This window comes from Hyla sarda, chromosome 9 (genome assembly GCF_029499605.1).
Source record: "Hyla sarda isolate aHylSar1 chromosome 9, aHylSar1.hap1, whole genome shotgun sequence".
Taxonomy (NCBI): Eukaryota; Metazoa; Chordata; class Amphibia; order Anura; family Hylidae; genus Hyla; species Hyla sarda.
In genome coordinates, this window is record NC_079197.1 from 3,347,091 (window position 1) to 3,366,478 (window position 19,388).

At 42.6% G+C, this 19,388-nt stretch overlaps 1 protein-coding gene and 1 long non-coding RNA gene across 3 annotated transcripts in view; one reads left to right on the forward strand and one right to left on the reverse strand.

Moving 5' to 3' along the window:
• FUBP3 (far upstream element binding protein 3) overlaps positions 1-7,524 on the forward strand; it is a 49,139-nt gene extending 41,615 nt beyond the window's left edge. The window contains exons 16-18 of the mRNA XM_056540638.1: positions 3,820-3,891; positions 4,090-4,217; positions 5,736-7,524. Of these exons, the coding sequence (XP_056396613.1) occupies positions 3,820-3,891; positions 4,090-4,217; positions 5,736-5,744 (209 nt within the window). The 3' untranslated portion in view covers positions 5,745-7,524. The remainder of the gene's footprint in view (positions 1-3,819; positions 3,892-4,089; positions 4,218-5,735) is intronic.
• A 114-nt stretch (positions 7,525-7,638) lies between these two features.
• LOC130291648 (uncharacterized) overlaps positions 7,639-19,388 on the reverse strand; it is a 63,941-nt gene continuing 52,191 nt past the window's right edge. The window contains exons 1-3 of one of the 2 annotated variants that reach the window (XR_008847991.1): positions 12,825-12,988; positions 9,899-10,043; positions 7,639-7,729 (exon numbers count right to left, since the gene is read on the reverse strand). This is a non-coding gene — a long non-coding RNA (uncharacterized LOC130291648). Of the gene's footprint in view, positions 7,730-9,898; positions 10,044-12,824; positions 12,989-19,388 lie in introns of those variants that run through there. The other variant, XR_008847990.1, reaches the window with a different exon arrangement.

The window sequence follows — 19,388 nt, forward strand, 5'->3', positions numbered from 1 at the left end:
ACGGGCTCCAGAGAGAGCGGCCGACCATAGAGACGGGCTCCAGAGAGAGCGGCCGACCATAGAGACAGGCTCCAGAGAGAGCGGCCGACCATATACACGGGCTCCAGAGAGACCGGCCGACCATAGAGACAGGCTCCAGAGAGAGCGGCCGACCATAGAGACGGGCTCCAGAGAGAGGGGCCGACCATAGAGACGGGCTCCAGAGAGAGCGGCCGACCATAGAGACGGGCTCCAGAGAGAGCGGCCGACCATAGAGACGGGCTCCAGAGAGAGTGGCCGGCCATAGACACGGGCTCCAGAGAGAGCGGCCGACCATAGAGACGGGCTCCAGAGAGAGCGGCCGACCATAGAGACAGGCTCCAGAGAGAGGGGCCGACCATAGAGACAGGCTCCAGAGAGAGGGGCCGACCATAGAGACAGGCTCCAGAGAGAGGGGCCGACCATAGAGACAGGCTCCAGAGAGAGGGGCCGACCATAGAGACGGGCTCCAGAGAGAGGGGCCGACCATAGAGACGGGCTCCAGAGAGAGGGGCCGACCATAGAGACAGGCTCCAGAGAGAGGGGCCGACCATAGAGACGGGCTCCAGAGAGAGCGGCCGACCATAGAGACAGGCTCCAGAGACAGGCTCCAGAGAGACCGGCCGACCATAGAGACAGGCTCCAGAGAGAGCGGCCGACCATAGAGACAGGCTCCAGAGAGAGCGGCCGACCATAGAGACAGGCTCCAGAGAGAGCGGCCGACCATAGAGACAGGCTCCAGAGAGAGCGGCCGACCATAGAGACAGGCTCCAGAGAGAGCGGCCGACCATAGAGACAGGCTCCAGAGAGAGCGGCCGACCATAGAGACAGGCTCCAGAGAGAGCGGCCGACCACAGAGACAGGCTCCAGAGAGAGCGGCCGACCATATACACGGGCTCCAGAGAGAGCGGCCGACCATAGAGACAGGCTCCAGAGAGAGCGGCCGACCATAGAGACAGGCTCCAGAGAGAGCGGCCGACCATGGAGACAGGCTCCAGAGAGAGCGGCCGACCATAGAGACAGGCTCCAGAGAGAGCGGCCGACCATAGAGACAGGCGCCAGAGAGAGTGGCCGACCATAGAGACAGGCTCCAGAGAGAGCGGCCGACCATAGAGACGGGCTCCAGAGACAGTCTCCAGACCATAGAGACAGGCTCCAGAGAGAGCGGCCGACCATAGAGACAGGCTCCAGAGAGAGCGGCCGACCATAGACACGGGCTCCAGAGAGAGCGGCCGACCATAGAGACAGGCTCCAGAGAGAGCGGCCGACCATAGAGACAGGCTCCAGAGAGAGCGGCCGACCATATACACGGGCTCCAGAGAGACCGGCCGACCATAGAGACAGGCTCCAGAGAGAGCGGCCGACCATAGAGACAGGCTCCAGAGAGAGCGGCCGACCATAGAGACAGGCTCCAGAGAGAGCGGCCGACCATAGACACGGGCTCCAGAGAGAGCGGCCGACCATAGACACGGGCTCCAGAGAGAGCGGCCGACCATAGACACGGGCTCCAGAGAGACCGGCCGACCATAGACACGGGCTCCAGAGAGAGCGGCCGACCATAGACACGGGCTCCAGAGAGAGCGGCCGACCATAGAGACAGGCTCCAGACCATAGACACGGGCTCCAGAGAGACCGGCCGACCATAGACACGGGCTCCAGAGAGACCGGCCGACCATAGAGACAGGCTCCAGAGAGACCGGCCGACCATAGAGACAGGCTCCAGAGAGAGCGGCCGACCATAGACACGGGCTCCAGAGAGAGCGGCCGACCATAGACACGGGCTCCAGAGAGAGCGGCCGACCATAGACACGGGCTCCAGAGAGAGCGGCCGACCATAGAGACAGGCTCCAGACCATAGACACGGGCTCCAGAGAGACCGGCCGACCATAGAGACGGGCTCCAGAGAGACCGGCCGACCATAGAGACGGGCTCCAGAGAGACCGGCCGACCATAGAGACGGGCTCCAGAGAGACCGGCCGACCATAGAGACGGGCTCCAGAGAGACCGGCCGACCATAGAGACGGGCTCCAGAGAGACCGGCCGACCATAGAGACGGGCTCCAGAGACAGGCGGCCGACCATAGAGACAGGCTCCAGAGACAGGCGGCCGGCACAGAACATGGACACCGCCAGTCCTGAAATTCCTTCACTCTCGTAAATATAGCAGAGCCGGTCAGTAAAGCCATGCATCATGGTGCGGTTATATCCGTGGGTTAATGAACCAATGATCACAAGATGGGGTCCCTATTTCTGCTCTAGTGGTTTATAGGCCTGATGAAGATGGCCGGGTGCTGTGTGCCAGAATATTGGTCCTTTTCTTGAGGTCACAGGAAGCCCCCGTTGTTGGTTCTTCCCATTCATACACTTATCTATAAGGGGAGATGTGATCATGGGGGCAAAACCTCTTTAAGGCAGCGCTGTCACTTAAAAAATGTATACAAGTTTTACCCTTTTTAGTAGGATCTTTCAGCTGAAGCTCTCACCATATAGTAGGGGTCATATCTCTCCATATAGTAGGGGTCATATCTCTCCATATAGTATGGGTCATATCTCTCCATATAGTATGGGTCATATCTCTCCATATAGTATGGGTCATATCTCTCCATATAGTATGGGTCATATCTCTCCATATAGTAGGGGTCATATCTCTCCATATAGTAGGGGTCATATCTCTCCATATAGTATGGGTCATATCTCTCCATATAGTATGGGTCATATCTCTCCATATAGTATGGGTCATATCTCTCCATATAGTATGGGTCATATCTCTCCATATAGTAGGGGTCATATCTCTCCATATAGTAGGGGTCATATCTCTCCATATAGTAGGGGTCATATCTCTCCATATAGTAGGGGTCATATCTCTCCATATAGTAGGGGTCATATCTCTCCATATAGTATGTGTCATATCTCTCCATATAGTATGTGTCATATCTCTCCATATAGTATGTGTCATATCTCTCCATATAGTATGGGTCATATCTCTCCATATAGTATGTGTCATATCTCTCCATATAGTATGTGTCATATCTCTCCATATAGTATGGGTCATATCTCTCCATATAGTATGGGTCATATCTCTCCGTATAGTATGGGTCATATCTCTCCTTATAGTATGGGTCATATCTCTCCTTATAGTATGGGTCATATCTCTCCATATAGCATCTGCTATATGTTATACTGTCCTATACTGTATCCTCCTCACTATATCCTATATGTGAAATACTGTATCCTCCTATGTGTGATATACTGTATCCTCCTATATGTGTGATATACTGTATCCTATATGTGTGATATACTGTATCCTCCTATATATACTCCTATGTGTGATATACTGTATCCTCCTATATGTGTGATATACTGTATCCTCCTATATATACTCCTATGTGTGATATACTGTATCCTCCTATATGTGTGATATACTGTATCCTCCTATAGGTGTGATATACTGTATCCTCCTATATGTGTGATATACTGTATCCTCCTATATGTGTGATATACTGTATCCTCCTATATATACTCCTATGTGTGATATACTGTATCCTCCTATATGTGTGATATACTGTATCCTCCTATAGGTGTGATATACTGTATCCTCCTATATGTGTGATATACTGTATCCTCCTATAGGTGTGATATACTGTATCCTACTATATATACTGTATCCTCCTATATATACTCCTATATGTGTGATATACTGTGTTTTGCGTCAAATGAGATCTTACCGTCAGTCGCTGGGTTCGGGGGGGTCGCACGTTATTCTTCTCCATCTGTTGATCTCCTGGATCCTGTTTGTTCGCAGGTCAGCAGAGCCAGCCGCAGAACGCGCAGCCCGATTACAGCAAGGCGTGGGAGGAGTACTACAAGAAGCAGAGTGAGTGATTTCAGCGCTGTAAGCAAAAAAGCCTTCTCTCCGGTAACGGCGCGCAGAGCGCTGTCCTCCCCTGTACGGAGGATTCCCGCGGCTCTCATTCCTCTCCGCCACTGATGGATGATCTTAGATCTGTGCTGGACGAGGATCAAACTAATATTTTATTTATTATTAATAATAATTTATTGTTGATGGTTTCAGATCAAGCGGCCAGCGCCCCGTCTCAGCCAAGCTCCCAGCCCGACTATACGATGGCGTGGGCCGAGTATTACCGACAGCAAGCTGCTTACTATGGACAGTCACTGGGACAGACGCAAACCCACAGCCAGGTAAGTGGCGCCGAGTCCAGTCGTGTATCATTTGTACAATTTACATCTCATTATGCCGTATCCATGAAAACTATTTACCCCAATCTGTGTCCCTCCAGCGCTTATAGAACTACAACTCCCATCATGCCCGGACCGACAGACCCCATAACAGCAGGGTTTCCCAGTCTGTCGAAGGATGACTGGAGTTGTAGTTTTGCAACAGCTGGAGAACCGCAAGTTGTGGCTAAGTCTGTGCATACAATGGGGGAAATGATCATTATACATGTAAAGTTATGTTTGTCTGGGGGCGCATGACGTGTACTTGCGCCAAATTCATCAAAACTCTGCATGTTCTTTATAAATAGCTCAGATTCAATGTAAAAATGTTCACTATTTTTGGCGCAATTGCAAATTTACCATCATCCTCATGCAGTGTTTTCCAACCAGGGTGCCTCCAGCTGTTGCGAAACTACAACTCCCAGCATGCCCGGACAGCCGTTGGCTGTCCGGGCATGCTGGGAGTTGTAGTTTTGCAATAATTGGAGGCATACTGGTTGGGAACAACGGTGTTCTAAGGGTGTATAAGAGGTCTGTCTGGCCATGCTGGAAGTTGTAGTCTTGCAACAGCTGGAGGCACCATGGTTGGGGAAACGCTGTCATAAGCCATAGACACTAGATTGTTTTCAGGGAACTTTTCAGCGGCATCAACAATTCCCGCACACTATATAGGACATAGGTCAGTGTATCCAGTGCCTCCAGTTGTTGTAAAACTACAACTCCCAGCATGCCCGTAACAGCTGGAGGCAACCTGGTTGGGAAACACTGCCCTCGGTAATTTTGATAAATATCTTTGTACACAAAAGTATAAATACAATGGTTAAGCAGTTTTGTTATTTATGTAACATTTGTTGCTTTTCAATAAAATAGAATATAAAATATAAATTAAAATATATAAAATATAATAAATATAAATTATAATATATTAAAATATAAAATATATAATAAAATATAATATATAATAAATATAAAATATAAATTATAATGTTAAATATAAAATATTATAAAATATAAATTATAATATGTTAAAATATATAATAAAATAATATAAATATAAATTATAATTTGAGACGAGTGAACTTACAGTAAATTCGATTCGTCACGAACTTCTCGGCTCGGCAGTTGATGACTTTTCCTGCATAAATTAGTTCAGCTTTCCGGTGCTCCCGTGGGCTGGAAAAGGTGGATACAGTCCTAGAAGACTCTTTCCTAGGACTGTATCCACCTTTTCCAGCCCACCGGAGCACCGGAAAGCTGAACTAATTTATGCAGGAAAAGCCATCAACTGCCGAGCCGAGAAGTTTGTGACGAATCAAATTTACTGTAAGTTCGCTCATCTCTAATTATAATAAAATATATAATATAAATTATAATATATTAATATAAAATACATTTTATTAAAACCATAAACATAGGGCAGAAAACTTTGTGACTTTGAATAGTGTTTTTTAATCATTCTTTGTATCTTCTTGTTTCTTGCAGGAGCAGTAGAACAATAATCCGGGCGCTGTTTTAATTTTTTTTGTTTGTTTTTTTTCCCTTGGAATCATTACAGAAGAACCTTAATTTGTAACCGGTTTCTAGACTTGCATATGTTTTTGATGAAGACTTTTTTTTTTTTTTTTTGTTTCTGTTTGTAAAACACTAGTGATATAGGGTTAAATCTATACTGAACTTTGCTAAGAATCAGGATTCTATAATATACTAAAGATATAAATGTGCTGGGAGTATTTTTATTCGTTTTACTTTTTATTTTATTTGTTTTGTACACATTTCTTACCCTCGAAACGAAAAAAAAGTGTTAAAATGAATTCTTTTTTTTTTTTTTTTTTTTTTTTTTTGGAACAGATCAGATATATTGAAGAAAAAAAAAAAGAAAATGTAAAACAAAAAAAAGGAAATTCTGTATATTCCTCCACTGTGTAGCCCCTGCCCCCCCTTTTTTGGTGCTGATTTTTTGCAACATATTTGTCTCAAGTCTTTTTTTATTTTTATTTTTTGTAGCATTCTGTCTTTTCCAGACAATGCAGCTTGGAGGTCTTATCGACATATGATGATGATGATGATGATGATAATAGAAAATTCTGTACACAGTTCCTGAATTTTTTAAATGTGTATTTAAATATTCTTAACTGTAAATTCATTAAATGTTTTACGTCTAATTTTTTTTCTGGTATTATTGACTGTATTTGATTTTATTGCATATTTTTCTTATTTTTAAGAGAAGTATCGAATTATGTTACTTTGGAAATGATTGCTCGTTCTAGATGACAAAAAAAGAGAATATTAATAATAATAATAATGCAAATATTTGAATCTATTTCTTGAGACAAGTATTGTGTGTCGGGGGATAAAAGGGGAGGGGGAGCAGGGTCATTTTTGTAGGCTTTGTACAATACCTAGGGTTTTGAAGGGTTAATATAAAATAAAAATTATATGATTGTTAACCCTCCCCCCCCTTCCTTCCAGGTGGACGCGTAACACGTCGCGGTGCAATGCGGTTGGCATTCGGCTGGCAGGACGGGGTGGGGGGCATTTTTTTAAAGCAATGTTTATCACTTCTGAAGATGCCTCTGTATATCAGACTTCCAAGCTATGACAGAAATTTACTTTTTGTGCAGTCAGAAATAAATACTATTATTTTTAATATGAAAAAAAAAATAAAAAAGTTTCAACTTGTGAGAATCTTTAAATGCAAAAAAAAAACACTGTGGAACATTTAACAGTAAGGAAAAGTTTAAAAAAAGAAAAAGAAAAAAAAAAAAGAATCGTAATAACTATTTTTTAACTCCAGGGTTTGTTCATGTCCGCTTTTTGGTTTTGTTTTTTGTTTTGTTTTAAATATTTTCTTATGTAATTGTCAAATTTATCCTAGAAAATAAAGACTAGTATTAACCACAGTATGTGCTAAAAAATGAAAACTTTTGATTTAATAAAAGGGATATGATTTTGAATGTTTGTAGTTTTTATTTTTTATTTTGTTTTTGTTCTCTTGTACAGACTGAAAAAAACAAACGGAATTTGAGCTAATTTTTTGTGTGTGAGTGAATCTAAAGTTTAATCCTTGGGAACATTCAGTTTAAATTTTTTTTTTTAATGTTGGGGGGTGACTTCTCTTATATTTTTTTTTTCCTTTTTATTCCTAAAATGTTTAACTATTAAAACAAATCCCAATTGGATGATATTATGTTACGAGATGTCTTATCTGACAATTGCATTTTACACTCTATATAATAAAAACACCACGAGGCTTCTTGTGGATGAAAACGTTCTACTGTCTGATTTCTTCATGGAATAAAAAAATTTAATTCTAAAATTAGAAAACATTCTTTTTAGCGCTTTTGTCAACCCTGGGTTATATATAGATGAAAACAATTCTTCTTACCCGAATCCTCTGCTTTATGGTGCAGTCATTAGTTGCCCGGGTGACAGATTCTTAACCTTTTATATTGTTGTAATTAAAATAAAATTTTGGGCTGTTGGTAAAGAAATGAAAAGAACAAACATTAATAATTGAAGCCAAAACCATAAGTTGTACAATTCACACTGGTGTCATTGAGATCTCCGCACACAGAAGGACGGGGGCGGGAATCGGCTTAATGGACTGCTGCTTTTTAAATGGCTCCAAGATAAAAAAAAAAAAAAAAGGATTGGGGGGGGGGGGGTTGCAATGTTTTGCTCTGGTCCACGTTCACTAATCTGGCTTTTGTCTTTGGTTTCAATTCAGACTTGTGATTATTTTTCTGTTTTGATATGGTGGAGAGAGCTGTAAGATGTCCAACCATCACAGTCTAAGGCATTAGCAATGTTATAGAAGGCTTCTGGAGGACTGCAACTATAGTGTCACATCCAAACCATGCACAGTCATACTAAAATCTGCACAGTCCTCTCTATCCCTCCCTGCACTCATCTCTATGATCAGAGAGAGAACTGTGTGGTCATACAGTTACAGCTGCACAGTCCTCTCTATCCCCTCCCTGCACTCATCTCTATGATCATAGAGAACTGTGTGGTCATACAGTTACAGCTGCACAGTCCTCTCTATCCCCTCCCTACACTCATCTATATGGTCATAGAGAGAACTGTGTGGTCATACAGTTACAGCTGCACAGTCCTCTCTATCCCCTCCCTGCACTCATCTCTATGATCATAGAGAGAACTATGTGGTTGTCTGCACTCATCTCTATGATCATAGAGAACTGTGTGGTCATACAGTTACAGCTGCACAGTGTCCTCTATCCTCTCCCTGCACTCATCTATATGATCATATAGAGAACTGTGTGGTCATACAGTTACAGCTGCACAGTCCTCTCTATCCCCTCCCTGCACTCATCTATATTATCATAGAGAGAACTGTGAGGTCATACAGTTACAGCTGCACAGTCATCTCTATCCCCTCCCTGCACTCATCTCTATGATCATGGAGAGAACTGTGTGGTCATACAGTTGCAGCTGCACAGTCCTCTCTATCCCCTCCCTGCACTCATCTATATTATCATAGAGAGAACTGTGTGGTCATACAGTTACAGCTGCACAGTCCTCTATCCCCTCCCTGCACTCATCTATATTATCATAGAGAGAACTGTGTGGTCATACAGTTACAGCTACACAGTCCTCTCTATCCCCTCCCTGCACTCATCTATATGATCATAGAGAGAACTGTGTGGTCATACAGTTACAGCTGCACAGTCCTCTATCCCCTCCCTGCACTCATCTATATTATCATAGAGAGAACTGTGTGGTCATACAGTTACAGCTACACAGTCCTCTCTATCCCCTCCCTGCACTCATCTATATGATCATAGAGAGAACTGTGTGGTCATATAGTTACAGCTGAACAGTCCTCTCTATACCCTCCCTGCACTCATCTCTATGATCATAGGGAGAACTGTGTGGTCATATAGTTACAGCTGCACAGTCCTCTCTATCCCCTCCCTGCACTCATCTATATTATCATAGAGAGAACTGTGTGGTCATACAGTTACAGCTACACAGTCCTCTCTATCCCCTCCCTGCACTCATCTATATGATCATAGAGAGAACTGTGTGGTCATACAGTTACAGCTGCACAGTCCTCTATCCCCTCCCTGCACTCATCTATATTATCATAGAGAGAACTGTGTGGTCATACAGTTACAGCTACACAGTCCTCTCTATCCCCTCCCTGCACTCATCTATATGATCATAGAGAGAACTGTGTGGTCATATAGTTACAGCTGCACAGTCCTCTCTATCTCCTCCTATCTCTCTATTTAATGAACTATTTAGCACAATACCGCTACAAATATGTAAGACTAAGAATTTATAATTAGCGCTGATTAATGCTAGCCACGCCCACTGGAAGCGGATAACCAGAAAAAATAGCTCAAAATTGGATGATTATTTTGGCGCAAAATTAAAACACCCTGAACGCAGTTTTGCAGGTGCCCACCATAGGATTAATTTCCCCCATAATGTATATGTGGTACAGATCTGACCTCTCATCACTTTTATTTATTTTTTTTTTGCCTGCGCCATTGCAAAGTCTGATTTTCCCCCCCCCCCCCTCCCAAAAAAAATAAAAATATCAATATACCTTTCAAAACAACCATGTGAGCACCCGCAGAGGTCAGCCTCATGATGTCACCTCTTCAAGCCTTACTTACATATATCTCTCTTCGCAAGTTGGAGTGATCCGCGCTGTCATGATAAATAGACCGTGGGGACGGGGAGGGTTAATGCTCCATGACGGTAGAACAGAAGATCATTCCCGGACTAGAAGCCGTCACATCCATCCACTTTCCTCTAGCACTACAAAATAAAATAACAATATACTACATCATATGTCACTTAGACCAGTGTTTCCCACCCAGAGTGCCCCCAGCTGTTGCAAAACTACAACTCCCTGAATACCAGGGCTTCAGTCACCATTTAGACAGCTTCGTACTACTTTATAATGTCCCCAATGCTGCTGTTGCTTCTTAGGGTTTACATAGAGAGACAGTAGTGGAGGATTTATTGTGTGTGACAGACACCATAGACCAGTGTTTCCCTACCAGGGTGCCTCCAGCTTTTGAAAAACTACAACTCCCAGCATGCCAGGGCATTATTTACAACTTTGCTTAGTACTGCTCTATAATGTCCTCTATGTTGCTGCTGCTTCTTATGGTTTGTATAGATACACAGTAGTGGAGGATCTCTTGTCTTTTGTGTGTGAAGTGTATGGTAGACGCTAAAGATCAGTGTTTCCCAAGCAGTGTGCCTCCAGCTGTTGCAAAACTACAACTCCCAGCATGTCCGGGCATGCTGGGTGTTGTAGTTTTGCAACAGCTGGAGGCACACTGCTTGGTAATCACTTCTAGAGTGCATACAACCGTAACAAATCTTCTACTGTTCTACAGCGGCTGTCTGGACATGCTGAGAGTTGTAGTTTAGCAACAGCTGGAGGCATCCTGGTTGGGAAACACTGCTGTATAATCATGGAGCTTGGGGTTCAGTGTTTCCTAACATATCATGCCCCCCCCCCCCCCCAGCTGTCAGCCCTGGTAATAAAAAGGGTCTCATCTTAAAAGGAAGACTCTGATTTAACCCCTTGAGGACACAGCCAATTTTCGTTTTCTTTTTTTCCTCATCGCCATTTTGGACCTAGAACTCTTAATTTTAATTCCACAGACAAATATGTTGTTTATTGAGCGACCAATTGTACTTTAAAATAGAAATTTAAATTTTATCATGAAATCTACATTTAAACAAAAAAATATATATTATTCGGGGGGGGGGATTGAAAAGAAAAACGCAATTTTGCTACTTTTGCGGGTCTTTGTTTTTTTCCACAGTGCACTTGATGGTAAATTGATGTTCTCTTTATTCTGTAGGTAAATACGATTAAAAGGATCCCTCATGTATGAGCTTTTCTATTATTGTACGATTAGGAAAAGTCTATTTTTGTTATAATGGGGCTTTTACCATCGCTTTTTATACTTTTTTTTTCTGATATGATGTGATTAAAAATCTGCATGTTTGGCTTTAACATTTACGCCGTTTACCATTTGGTATCATTAATGTTCTATTTAATTTGGGCAGATAATTCCTCACACGGCGATAGCAAAATATGTTTATTGTTTTTATTATTTGTAATGTGGGAAAAGGATGTTTTTATTTATTAGGGGAGGGGCTTTGAAAAAAATGTTTTAATTCCCCATTGGAGACTTTTATGTTTGATCATTAGATTGCAGTCACTGTACAGTGCTGTGCCATAGTATAGCATTATACAGTGTGATCGGCGCTCTACTGATATAGCCTGGCTGCATCATCAGAGGGGCGATCCGGAGGCAGGTAACGGGACCCTTTGCTGCTATTTTTGCTCATTGGACCCCTGTGATCACATCACGGGGGTCTGTTGAGCTCACTGAGCAAATCGGCAACTGTAACTTAATACTTAGGATCCCATGATCGCCTTTAAGGGGTACTCTGTCCATAGACATCTTATCCCCTATCCAGAGGAGAGATAGATATGAGATAGATAGATTGATTGATATGAGATAGATATGAGAGAAATGAGGTAGATACGAGATATATATGAGATAGATATGAGATATATATATGAGATAGATAGATATGAGATATAGATAGATAGATGAGATGGATAGATAGATAGACATGAGATAGATAGATACGAGAAAGATAGATATGAGAGATAGATAGATATGAGATATAGATATGAAATAGATAGATAGATATGAGAGATGGATAGATATGAGATAGATAGATAGATAGATAGATATGAGATAGATAGATATGAGATAGATAGATATGAGATAGATATGAGAGATAGATATATATGAGATATGAGATAGCTATGAGATAGATAGATATGAGATAGATATGAGATAGATATGAGATAGATAGATAGATAGATATGAAATAGATAGATAGATAGGAGATAGATAGATATGAGAGATAGATAGATAGATATGAGATAGATAGAAATGAGATAGATATGAGATAGATAGATAGATATGAGATATTAGATAGATATGGGATAGGTATGAGATAGATAAATAGATATGAGATAGATATGAGAGATAGATATGAGATAGATAGATAGATAGATAGATATGAGATAGATAGATAGATAGATAGATAGATAGGAGATAGATAGATAGATATGAGAGATAGATATATATATATGAGATATTAGATAGATATGATAGATATTAGATAGAGAGATAGATATGAGATAGATAGATAGATATGAGATAGATATGAGATAGATAGATAGATATGAGATAGATAGATAGATATGAGACAGATAGATAGATAGATAGATAGATAGATATGAGATAGATAGATAGATATGAGATAGATAGATAGATATATATGAGATAGATAGATATATATGAGATAGATATGAGATAGATAGATATGAGATAGATAGATAGATATGATACATAGATATGAGATAGATAGATATGAGAGAGATAGATATGAGATAGATAGATTTCTTCTATATTTTTTCAGTATTTGATATTTTTCTCTTTGTTTCCATCTTTTTCTAGAAGTTTCCTTTCTTGTCCAGATTCTCTGATTTACCGTCCTGCAGACATCTTGCTTTCCTCCCTGATGATGTTGATGGAGATCTGATCGGTGCTCGTATAATGTACGCAGTTCATCTCCTCACCGAGGTAGCTGAGATATTGGTGCTGATGCCATCTTGATAAATCTCCCCAATGTGTCGCCCATAGCAACCAACCACATGATTGCTTAGAACCAGCTCTAAAATTCAAGCTGGATTCTCATTGGTCGCTAAGGGCAACACTATAGTGCAAGAGTGAAAGCAGTGATCTGATTGGTTGCTATGGGTAACACTACAGTGCGAAAGTGAAAGCTGTCATCTAATTTGTCACTAATGGCAACACTAAAGTGAAAGCAGTGATCTGATTGGTTGCTATGGGCAACGCTACAGTGCGAAAGTGAAAACAGTCATCTAATTTGTCACTAATGGCAACACTAAAGTGAAAGCAGTGATCTGATTGGTTGCTATGGGCAACGCTACAGTGCGAAAGTGAAAACAGTCATCTAATTTGTCACTAATGGCAACACTAAAGTGAAAGCAGTGATCTGATTGGTTGCTATGGGAAACTCATTTACTTCATACATACCCTAGCAAAGTGTTTCTCAACCAGGGTGCCTCCAGCTGTTGCAAAACTACACCTCCCAGCATGCCCGGAATGCCGTTGGCTGTGTAGACATGCTGAGAGGTGTAGTTTTGCAACAGCTGGAGGCACCCTGGTTGGACAACACCGCCCTAGCATATACATGGCACGGTTCCACAGTTGGAGTTTAACTGGAAGGACCACTATATGGTACGGGCTTTGCGCCATAGCATGCTCCGCCCCCACAATCATTTTCGTGATTTTGTGTATATGTCTATGGAATGGAAGATCCTGATTGGTTGAGAGGTCATATGGTCGCTGTTAGAACATTATAGATCAGTATGGACCCACGGCTTTTGCAAAAACTACAACTCCCAGCATGCCCGGACAGCCGTTGGCTGTCCGGGCATGCTGGGAATTGTAGTTTTGCAGCATCTGGAGGGCCACAGTTTGGAGACCACTGTTATAAATGATATAAAGCTACCTGGCAGAACTGAAGATATAAAATGGCTGACACCATCACGTGTCGGCCATTTTAGAGATTTACAATGACGTACTGTACAAACTGCAAAGTAAATAACTATTGTGCTGCCGGGCGCCAACCGCGAAGCGCCATCTATCATCCTACATTACGAGGCCACAGGGGTGGCTAGAGCCCCTTTTTACGCTCAATCAGATCCGTAGCGCGAGCCGCTCCCCTCCTCGACCATAAAAATGGCCGCTGATGGCAGGTAATGGACGCGCCAACCAGACGCCCAAGTACCATCCTAATAGATGTGCGCACATGATGGCCAGGAGCGGGTCATCGCCGCATCTCGCCCCCCCTCCCCGCCCGCCCCACCCATGATAAAAGCTTAAGAGTCTTAATGAAGGATTTCTATAATTCATAGTATGGAATACCACAGGGAGCGCGCTGAGCTGTACTTACAGATATATCCGAGATTGCATCCGCCCGCAGAATGGTAGACATTTATGGTTTTGGCACGGTGCGCAATGCTCAGTCCTCAATTACGGGACACCTCAGGGTTCATTACTGCTCAATTACCCCCCCGGACCGGCCAAATGTGATCTTGGCACAGAGCTCCCAGGATAAATTACAAGGAAATGTTTGCTGTAATTCTGCACTTTCAATTCCCATCCCGATACTCAGCGTTACAGGCTGTCTGAGCGCTCCTGTCAGTCCGAGGGGCCCGCGGCACTAAGCATCCATCTCTACTCCACCTGCGCATCCTAAGCCTGTCTGCGGCTCAAACCATCTCTGGATTTATACTGTGTCTGCTTAGCATGCGGCGGCAGGGTATCTAAGCCCATTGTGTGCGATACATGCCTTTGGAGCAGCTAGATTCTAACATATCGCGTGCGATACTCTCCGCTGAGCCGCTGTATCCAAACATATCACATGCGATACTCTCCGCTGAGCCGCTGTATCCAAACCTATTATATGAGATGCTGTTTGTTGAGGCTGTGTATCTAAGCTTATAATGTCTGATGAACCTGTCATGTGGGATACATGTCTTCTGAGCTGCTGTATCCAAACATATCGCGTGCGATACTCTCCGCTGAGCCGCTGTATCCAAACCTATTATATGAGATACTGTTTGTTGAGTCTGAGTATCTAAGCTTATAATGTCTGATGAACCTGTCATGTGCGATACATGCCTTCTGAGCTGCTGTATCCAAATATATCGAGTGCTATACTCTCCGCTGAGCTGCTGTATCCAAACCTACTATATGAGATACTGTTTGTTGAGTCTGTGTATCTAAGCTTATAATGTCTGAGGAACCTGTCGTGTGGGATACATGTCTTCTGAGCTGCTGTATCCAAACATACCGCGTGCGATAGTCTCCGCTGAGCCACTGTATCCAAACCTATTATATGAGATACTGTTTTGTTGAGGCTGTGTATCTCAGCTTATACTGTCTGATGAACCTGTCATGTGCAATACATGTCTTCTGAGCTGCTGTATCCAAACATATCGCGTGCGATACTCTCCGCTGAGCCGCTGTATCCAAACCTATCTTATGTGGCACTGTTTGTTGAGCATATGTATCTAAGCTTATACTGTCTGTTGAACCTGTCCTGTGTAATACGCCTTCTGAGCTGCTGTATCCAAGCCTATCCTGTGTGATACTACCTGCTGATTTGCTGTATCCAAACCTATCATATGTTGTACTGCCTTCTGAGCTACTGTATCCAAACATAGTGCGTGTGATACTCTCCGCTGAGCCGCTGTATCCAAACCTATCATATGAGATGTGGGATACTGTTTGTTGAGTCTGTGTATCTAAGCTTATACTGTCTGATGAACCTGTCATGTGTGATACATATCTTCTGAGCTGCTGTCTCCGAAACCTATCCTGTGTGATACCTGCTGTATCCAAGTCTATCATTTGTGATACTGCCTTCTGAGCTGCTGTATCCAAGCCTATCATTTGTGATACTGCCTTCTGAGCTGCTGTATCCAAGCCTATCATTTGTGATACTGCCTTCAGAGCTGCTGTATCCAAGCCTATCATTTGTGATACTGCCTACTAGGCCACTCTTTCCAAACCTATCTTGTTTGATACTGTTTGTTGAGCCTTTGTATCCAAACCGAATTTATTATGGTGTCTGCTGATTTTTTGCATCTAAACTAATCGTGTGATACAGTTTGATAAGCCGCTGTATCCAAACCTTTTTGTGTGTATCAGTATCCTCTAAGCTACAGTGGGGATCAAAAGTTTGGGCAGCCCAGGTAAAAATGTGTATTAATGTGCATAAAGAAGCCAAGGAAAGATGGAAAAATCTCCAAAAGGATCAAATTACAGATTAGACATTCTTATAATATGTCACCAAAAGTTACATTTTATTTCCATCATTTACACTTTCAAAATAACAGAAAAAAAATGGCGTCGGCAAAAGTTTGTGCCCCCTGCAGAGTTAATATCTTGTACTGCCCCCTTTGGCAAGTATCACAGCTTGTAAACGCTTTTTGTAGCAGCCAAGAGTCTTTCAATTCTTGTTTGAGGTATCTTTGCCCATTCTTCCTTACAAAAGTCTTCCAGTTCTTTGAGATTTCTGGGCCGTCTGTCACGCACTGCTCTTTTAAGGTCTATCCATAGATTTTCAATTATGTTGAGGTCAGGAGATTGTGAAGGCCATGGCAAAACCTTCAGTTTACGCCTCTTGATGTAATCCCCCGTGGATTTTGAGGTGTGTTTAGGATCATTATCCATTTGTAGAAGCCATCCTCTCTTTAACTTCAGCTTTTTCACAGATGGCATCAAGTTAGCATCCAAAATTTGCTGAAATTTTATTGAATCCGTTTTTCCTTCTACTCGTGAGATGTTTCCTGTGCCACTGGCTGAAATACAACCCCAAAGCATGATTGATCCACCCCCATGCTTAACAGTTGGACAGAGGTTCTTTTCACTAAATTCTGTTCCCCTTCTTCTCCAAACGTACCTTTGCTCATTCCAGCCAAAAAGTTCAATTTTAACCTCATCAGTCCACAGAACTTTTGGTTTCCAAAATGCATCAGGCTTGTCTATATGTTCATTTGCAAAGTTCAAACGCTGATTTTTGTGGTGAGGACGTAGAAGAGGTTTTCTTCTGATGACTCTTCCATGAAGACCATATTTGTACAAGTATCTCTTTATAGTGGAATAGTGTACCACAACTCCAGTGTCTGCCAGATCTTTCTGGAGGGATTGTGCAGTCAAACGTGGGTTTTGAATTGTTTTTCTCACAATCCTGTGAGCTGTTCTGTCTGATATTTTTCTTGGTCTTCCAGATCTTGCTTTAACTTCCACTGTTCCTGATGACTGCCATTTCTTAATTACATTCTGAACAGATGATATTGACATCTGAAAACGTTTTGCTATCTTCTTATAGCCTTCTCCAGCTTTGTGAGCGTCAACTATTTTCCGTTTCAGATTTCTAGACAACTGCTTAGAAGAACCCATGGTGCTGATTGTTGGGGCAAGGTCAGATGAGTCTGGGCATTTAAAACCTTTGAGATTGACATCACCCGGTCTTCCCAGATGATGATTGAGAACAATCCATGACACTGGCAGGTCTCAGCTTTGTAAAGGGGGCCGTGCATGCTATAAACTCTGCAGGGGGCACAAACTTTTGCAGATACCATTTTTTTGTTTTCTGTTATTTTGAAAGTGTAAATGATGGAAATAAAATGTAACTTTTGTTGACATATTATAAGAAGGTCTAATCTGTAATTTGATGCCTTGTGGAGATTTTCTTTGGCTTCTTTATGCACATTAATACAAATTTTTACCTGGGGTGCCCAAACTTTTGATCCCCACTGTATATATCAAAACCTGTCAGATTTGATACTGTCTGATGAGCCATGTATCTACGCCCATCATATTGGATACTTTCTGCTGTGTCTTGGGCCATCATGTGTGACTCTATATATGACACTACTCCCCCCATCATGTGTGACTCTATATATGACACTACTCCCCCCATCATGTGTGACTCTATATATGACACTACACCCCCCATCATGTGTGACTCTATATATGACACTACACCCCCCATCATGTGTGACTCTATATATGACACTACTCCCCCCATCATGTGTGACTCTATATATGACACTACTCCCCCCATCATGTGTGACTCTATATATGACACTACACCCCCCATCATGTGTGACTCTATATATGACACTACACCCCCCATCATGTGTGACTCTATATATAACACTACTACCCCCATCATGTGTGACTCTATATATGACACTACACCCCCCATCATGTGTGACTCTATATATGACACTACACCCCCCATCATGTGTGACTCTATATATGACACTACTCCCCCCATCATGTGTGACTCTATATATGACACTACACCCCCCATCATGTGTGACTCTATATATGACACTACTCCCCCCATCATGTGTGACTCTATATATGACACTACATCCCCCATCATGTGTGACTCTATATATGACACTACTCCCCCCATCATGTGTGACTCTATGTATGACACTACACCCCCCATCATGTGTGACTCTATATATGACACTACACCCCCCATCATGTGTAACTCTATATATGACACTACTCCCCCCATCATGTGTGACTCTATATATAACACTACTCCCCCCATCATGTGTGACTCTATATATGACACTACATCCCCCATCATGTGTGACTCTATATATGACACTACTCCCCCCATCATGTGTGACTCTATGTATGACACTACACCCCCCATCATGTGTGACTCTATATATGACACTACACCCCCCATCATGTGTGACTCTATATATGACACTACACCCCCCATCATGTGTGACTCTATATATAACACTACTCCCCCCATCATGTGTGACTCTATATATGACACTACACCTCCCATCATGTGTGACTCTATATATGACACTACTCCCCCCATCATGTGTGACTCTATATATGACACTACACCCCCCATCATGTGTGACTCTATATATAACACTACACCCCCCATCATGTGTGACTCTATATATGACACTACTCCCCCCATCATGTGTGACTCTATATATGACACTACATCCCCCATCATGTGTGACTCTATATATGACACTACTCCCCCATCATGTGTGACTCTATATATAACACTACTCCCCCCATCATGTGTGACTCTATATATGACACTACATCCCCCATCATGTGTGACTCTATATATAACACTACTCCCCCCATCATGTGTGACTCTATATATGACACTACTCCCCCCATCATGTGTGACTCTATATATGACACTACTCCCCCCATCATGTGTGACTCTATATATGACACTACTCCCCCATCATGTGTGACTCTATATATGACACTACATCCCTCATCATGTGTGACTCTATATATGACACTACATCCCCCATCATGTGTGACTCTATATATGACACTACTCCCCCCATCATGTGTGACTCTATATATGACACTACTCCCCCCATCATGTGTGACTCTATATATGACACTACACCCCCCATCATGTGTGACTCTATATATGACA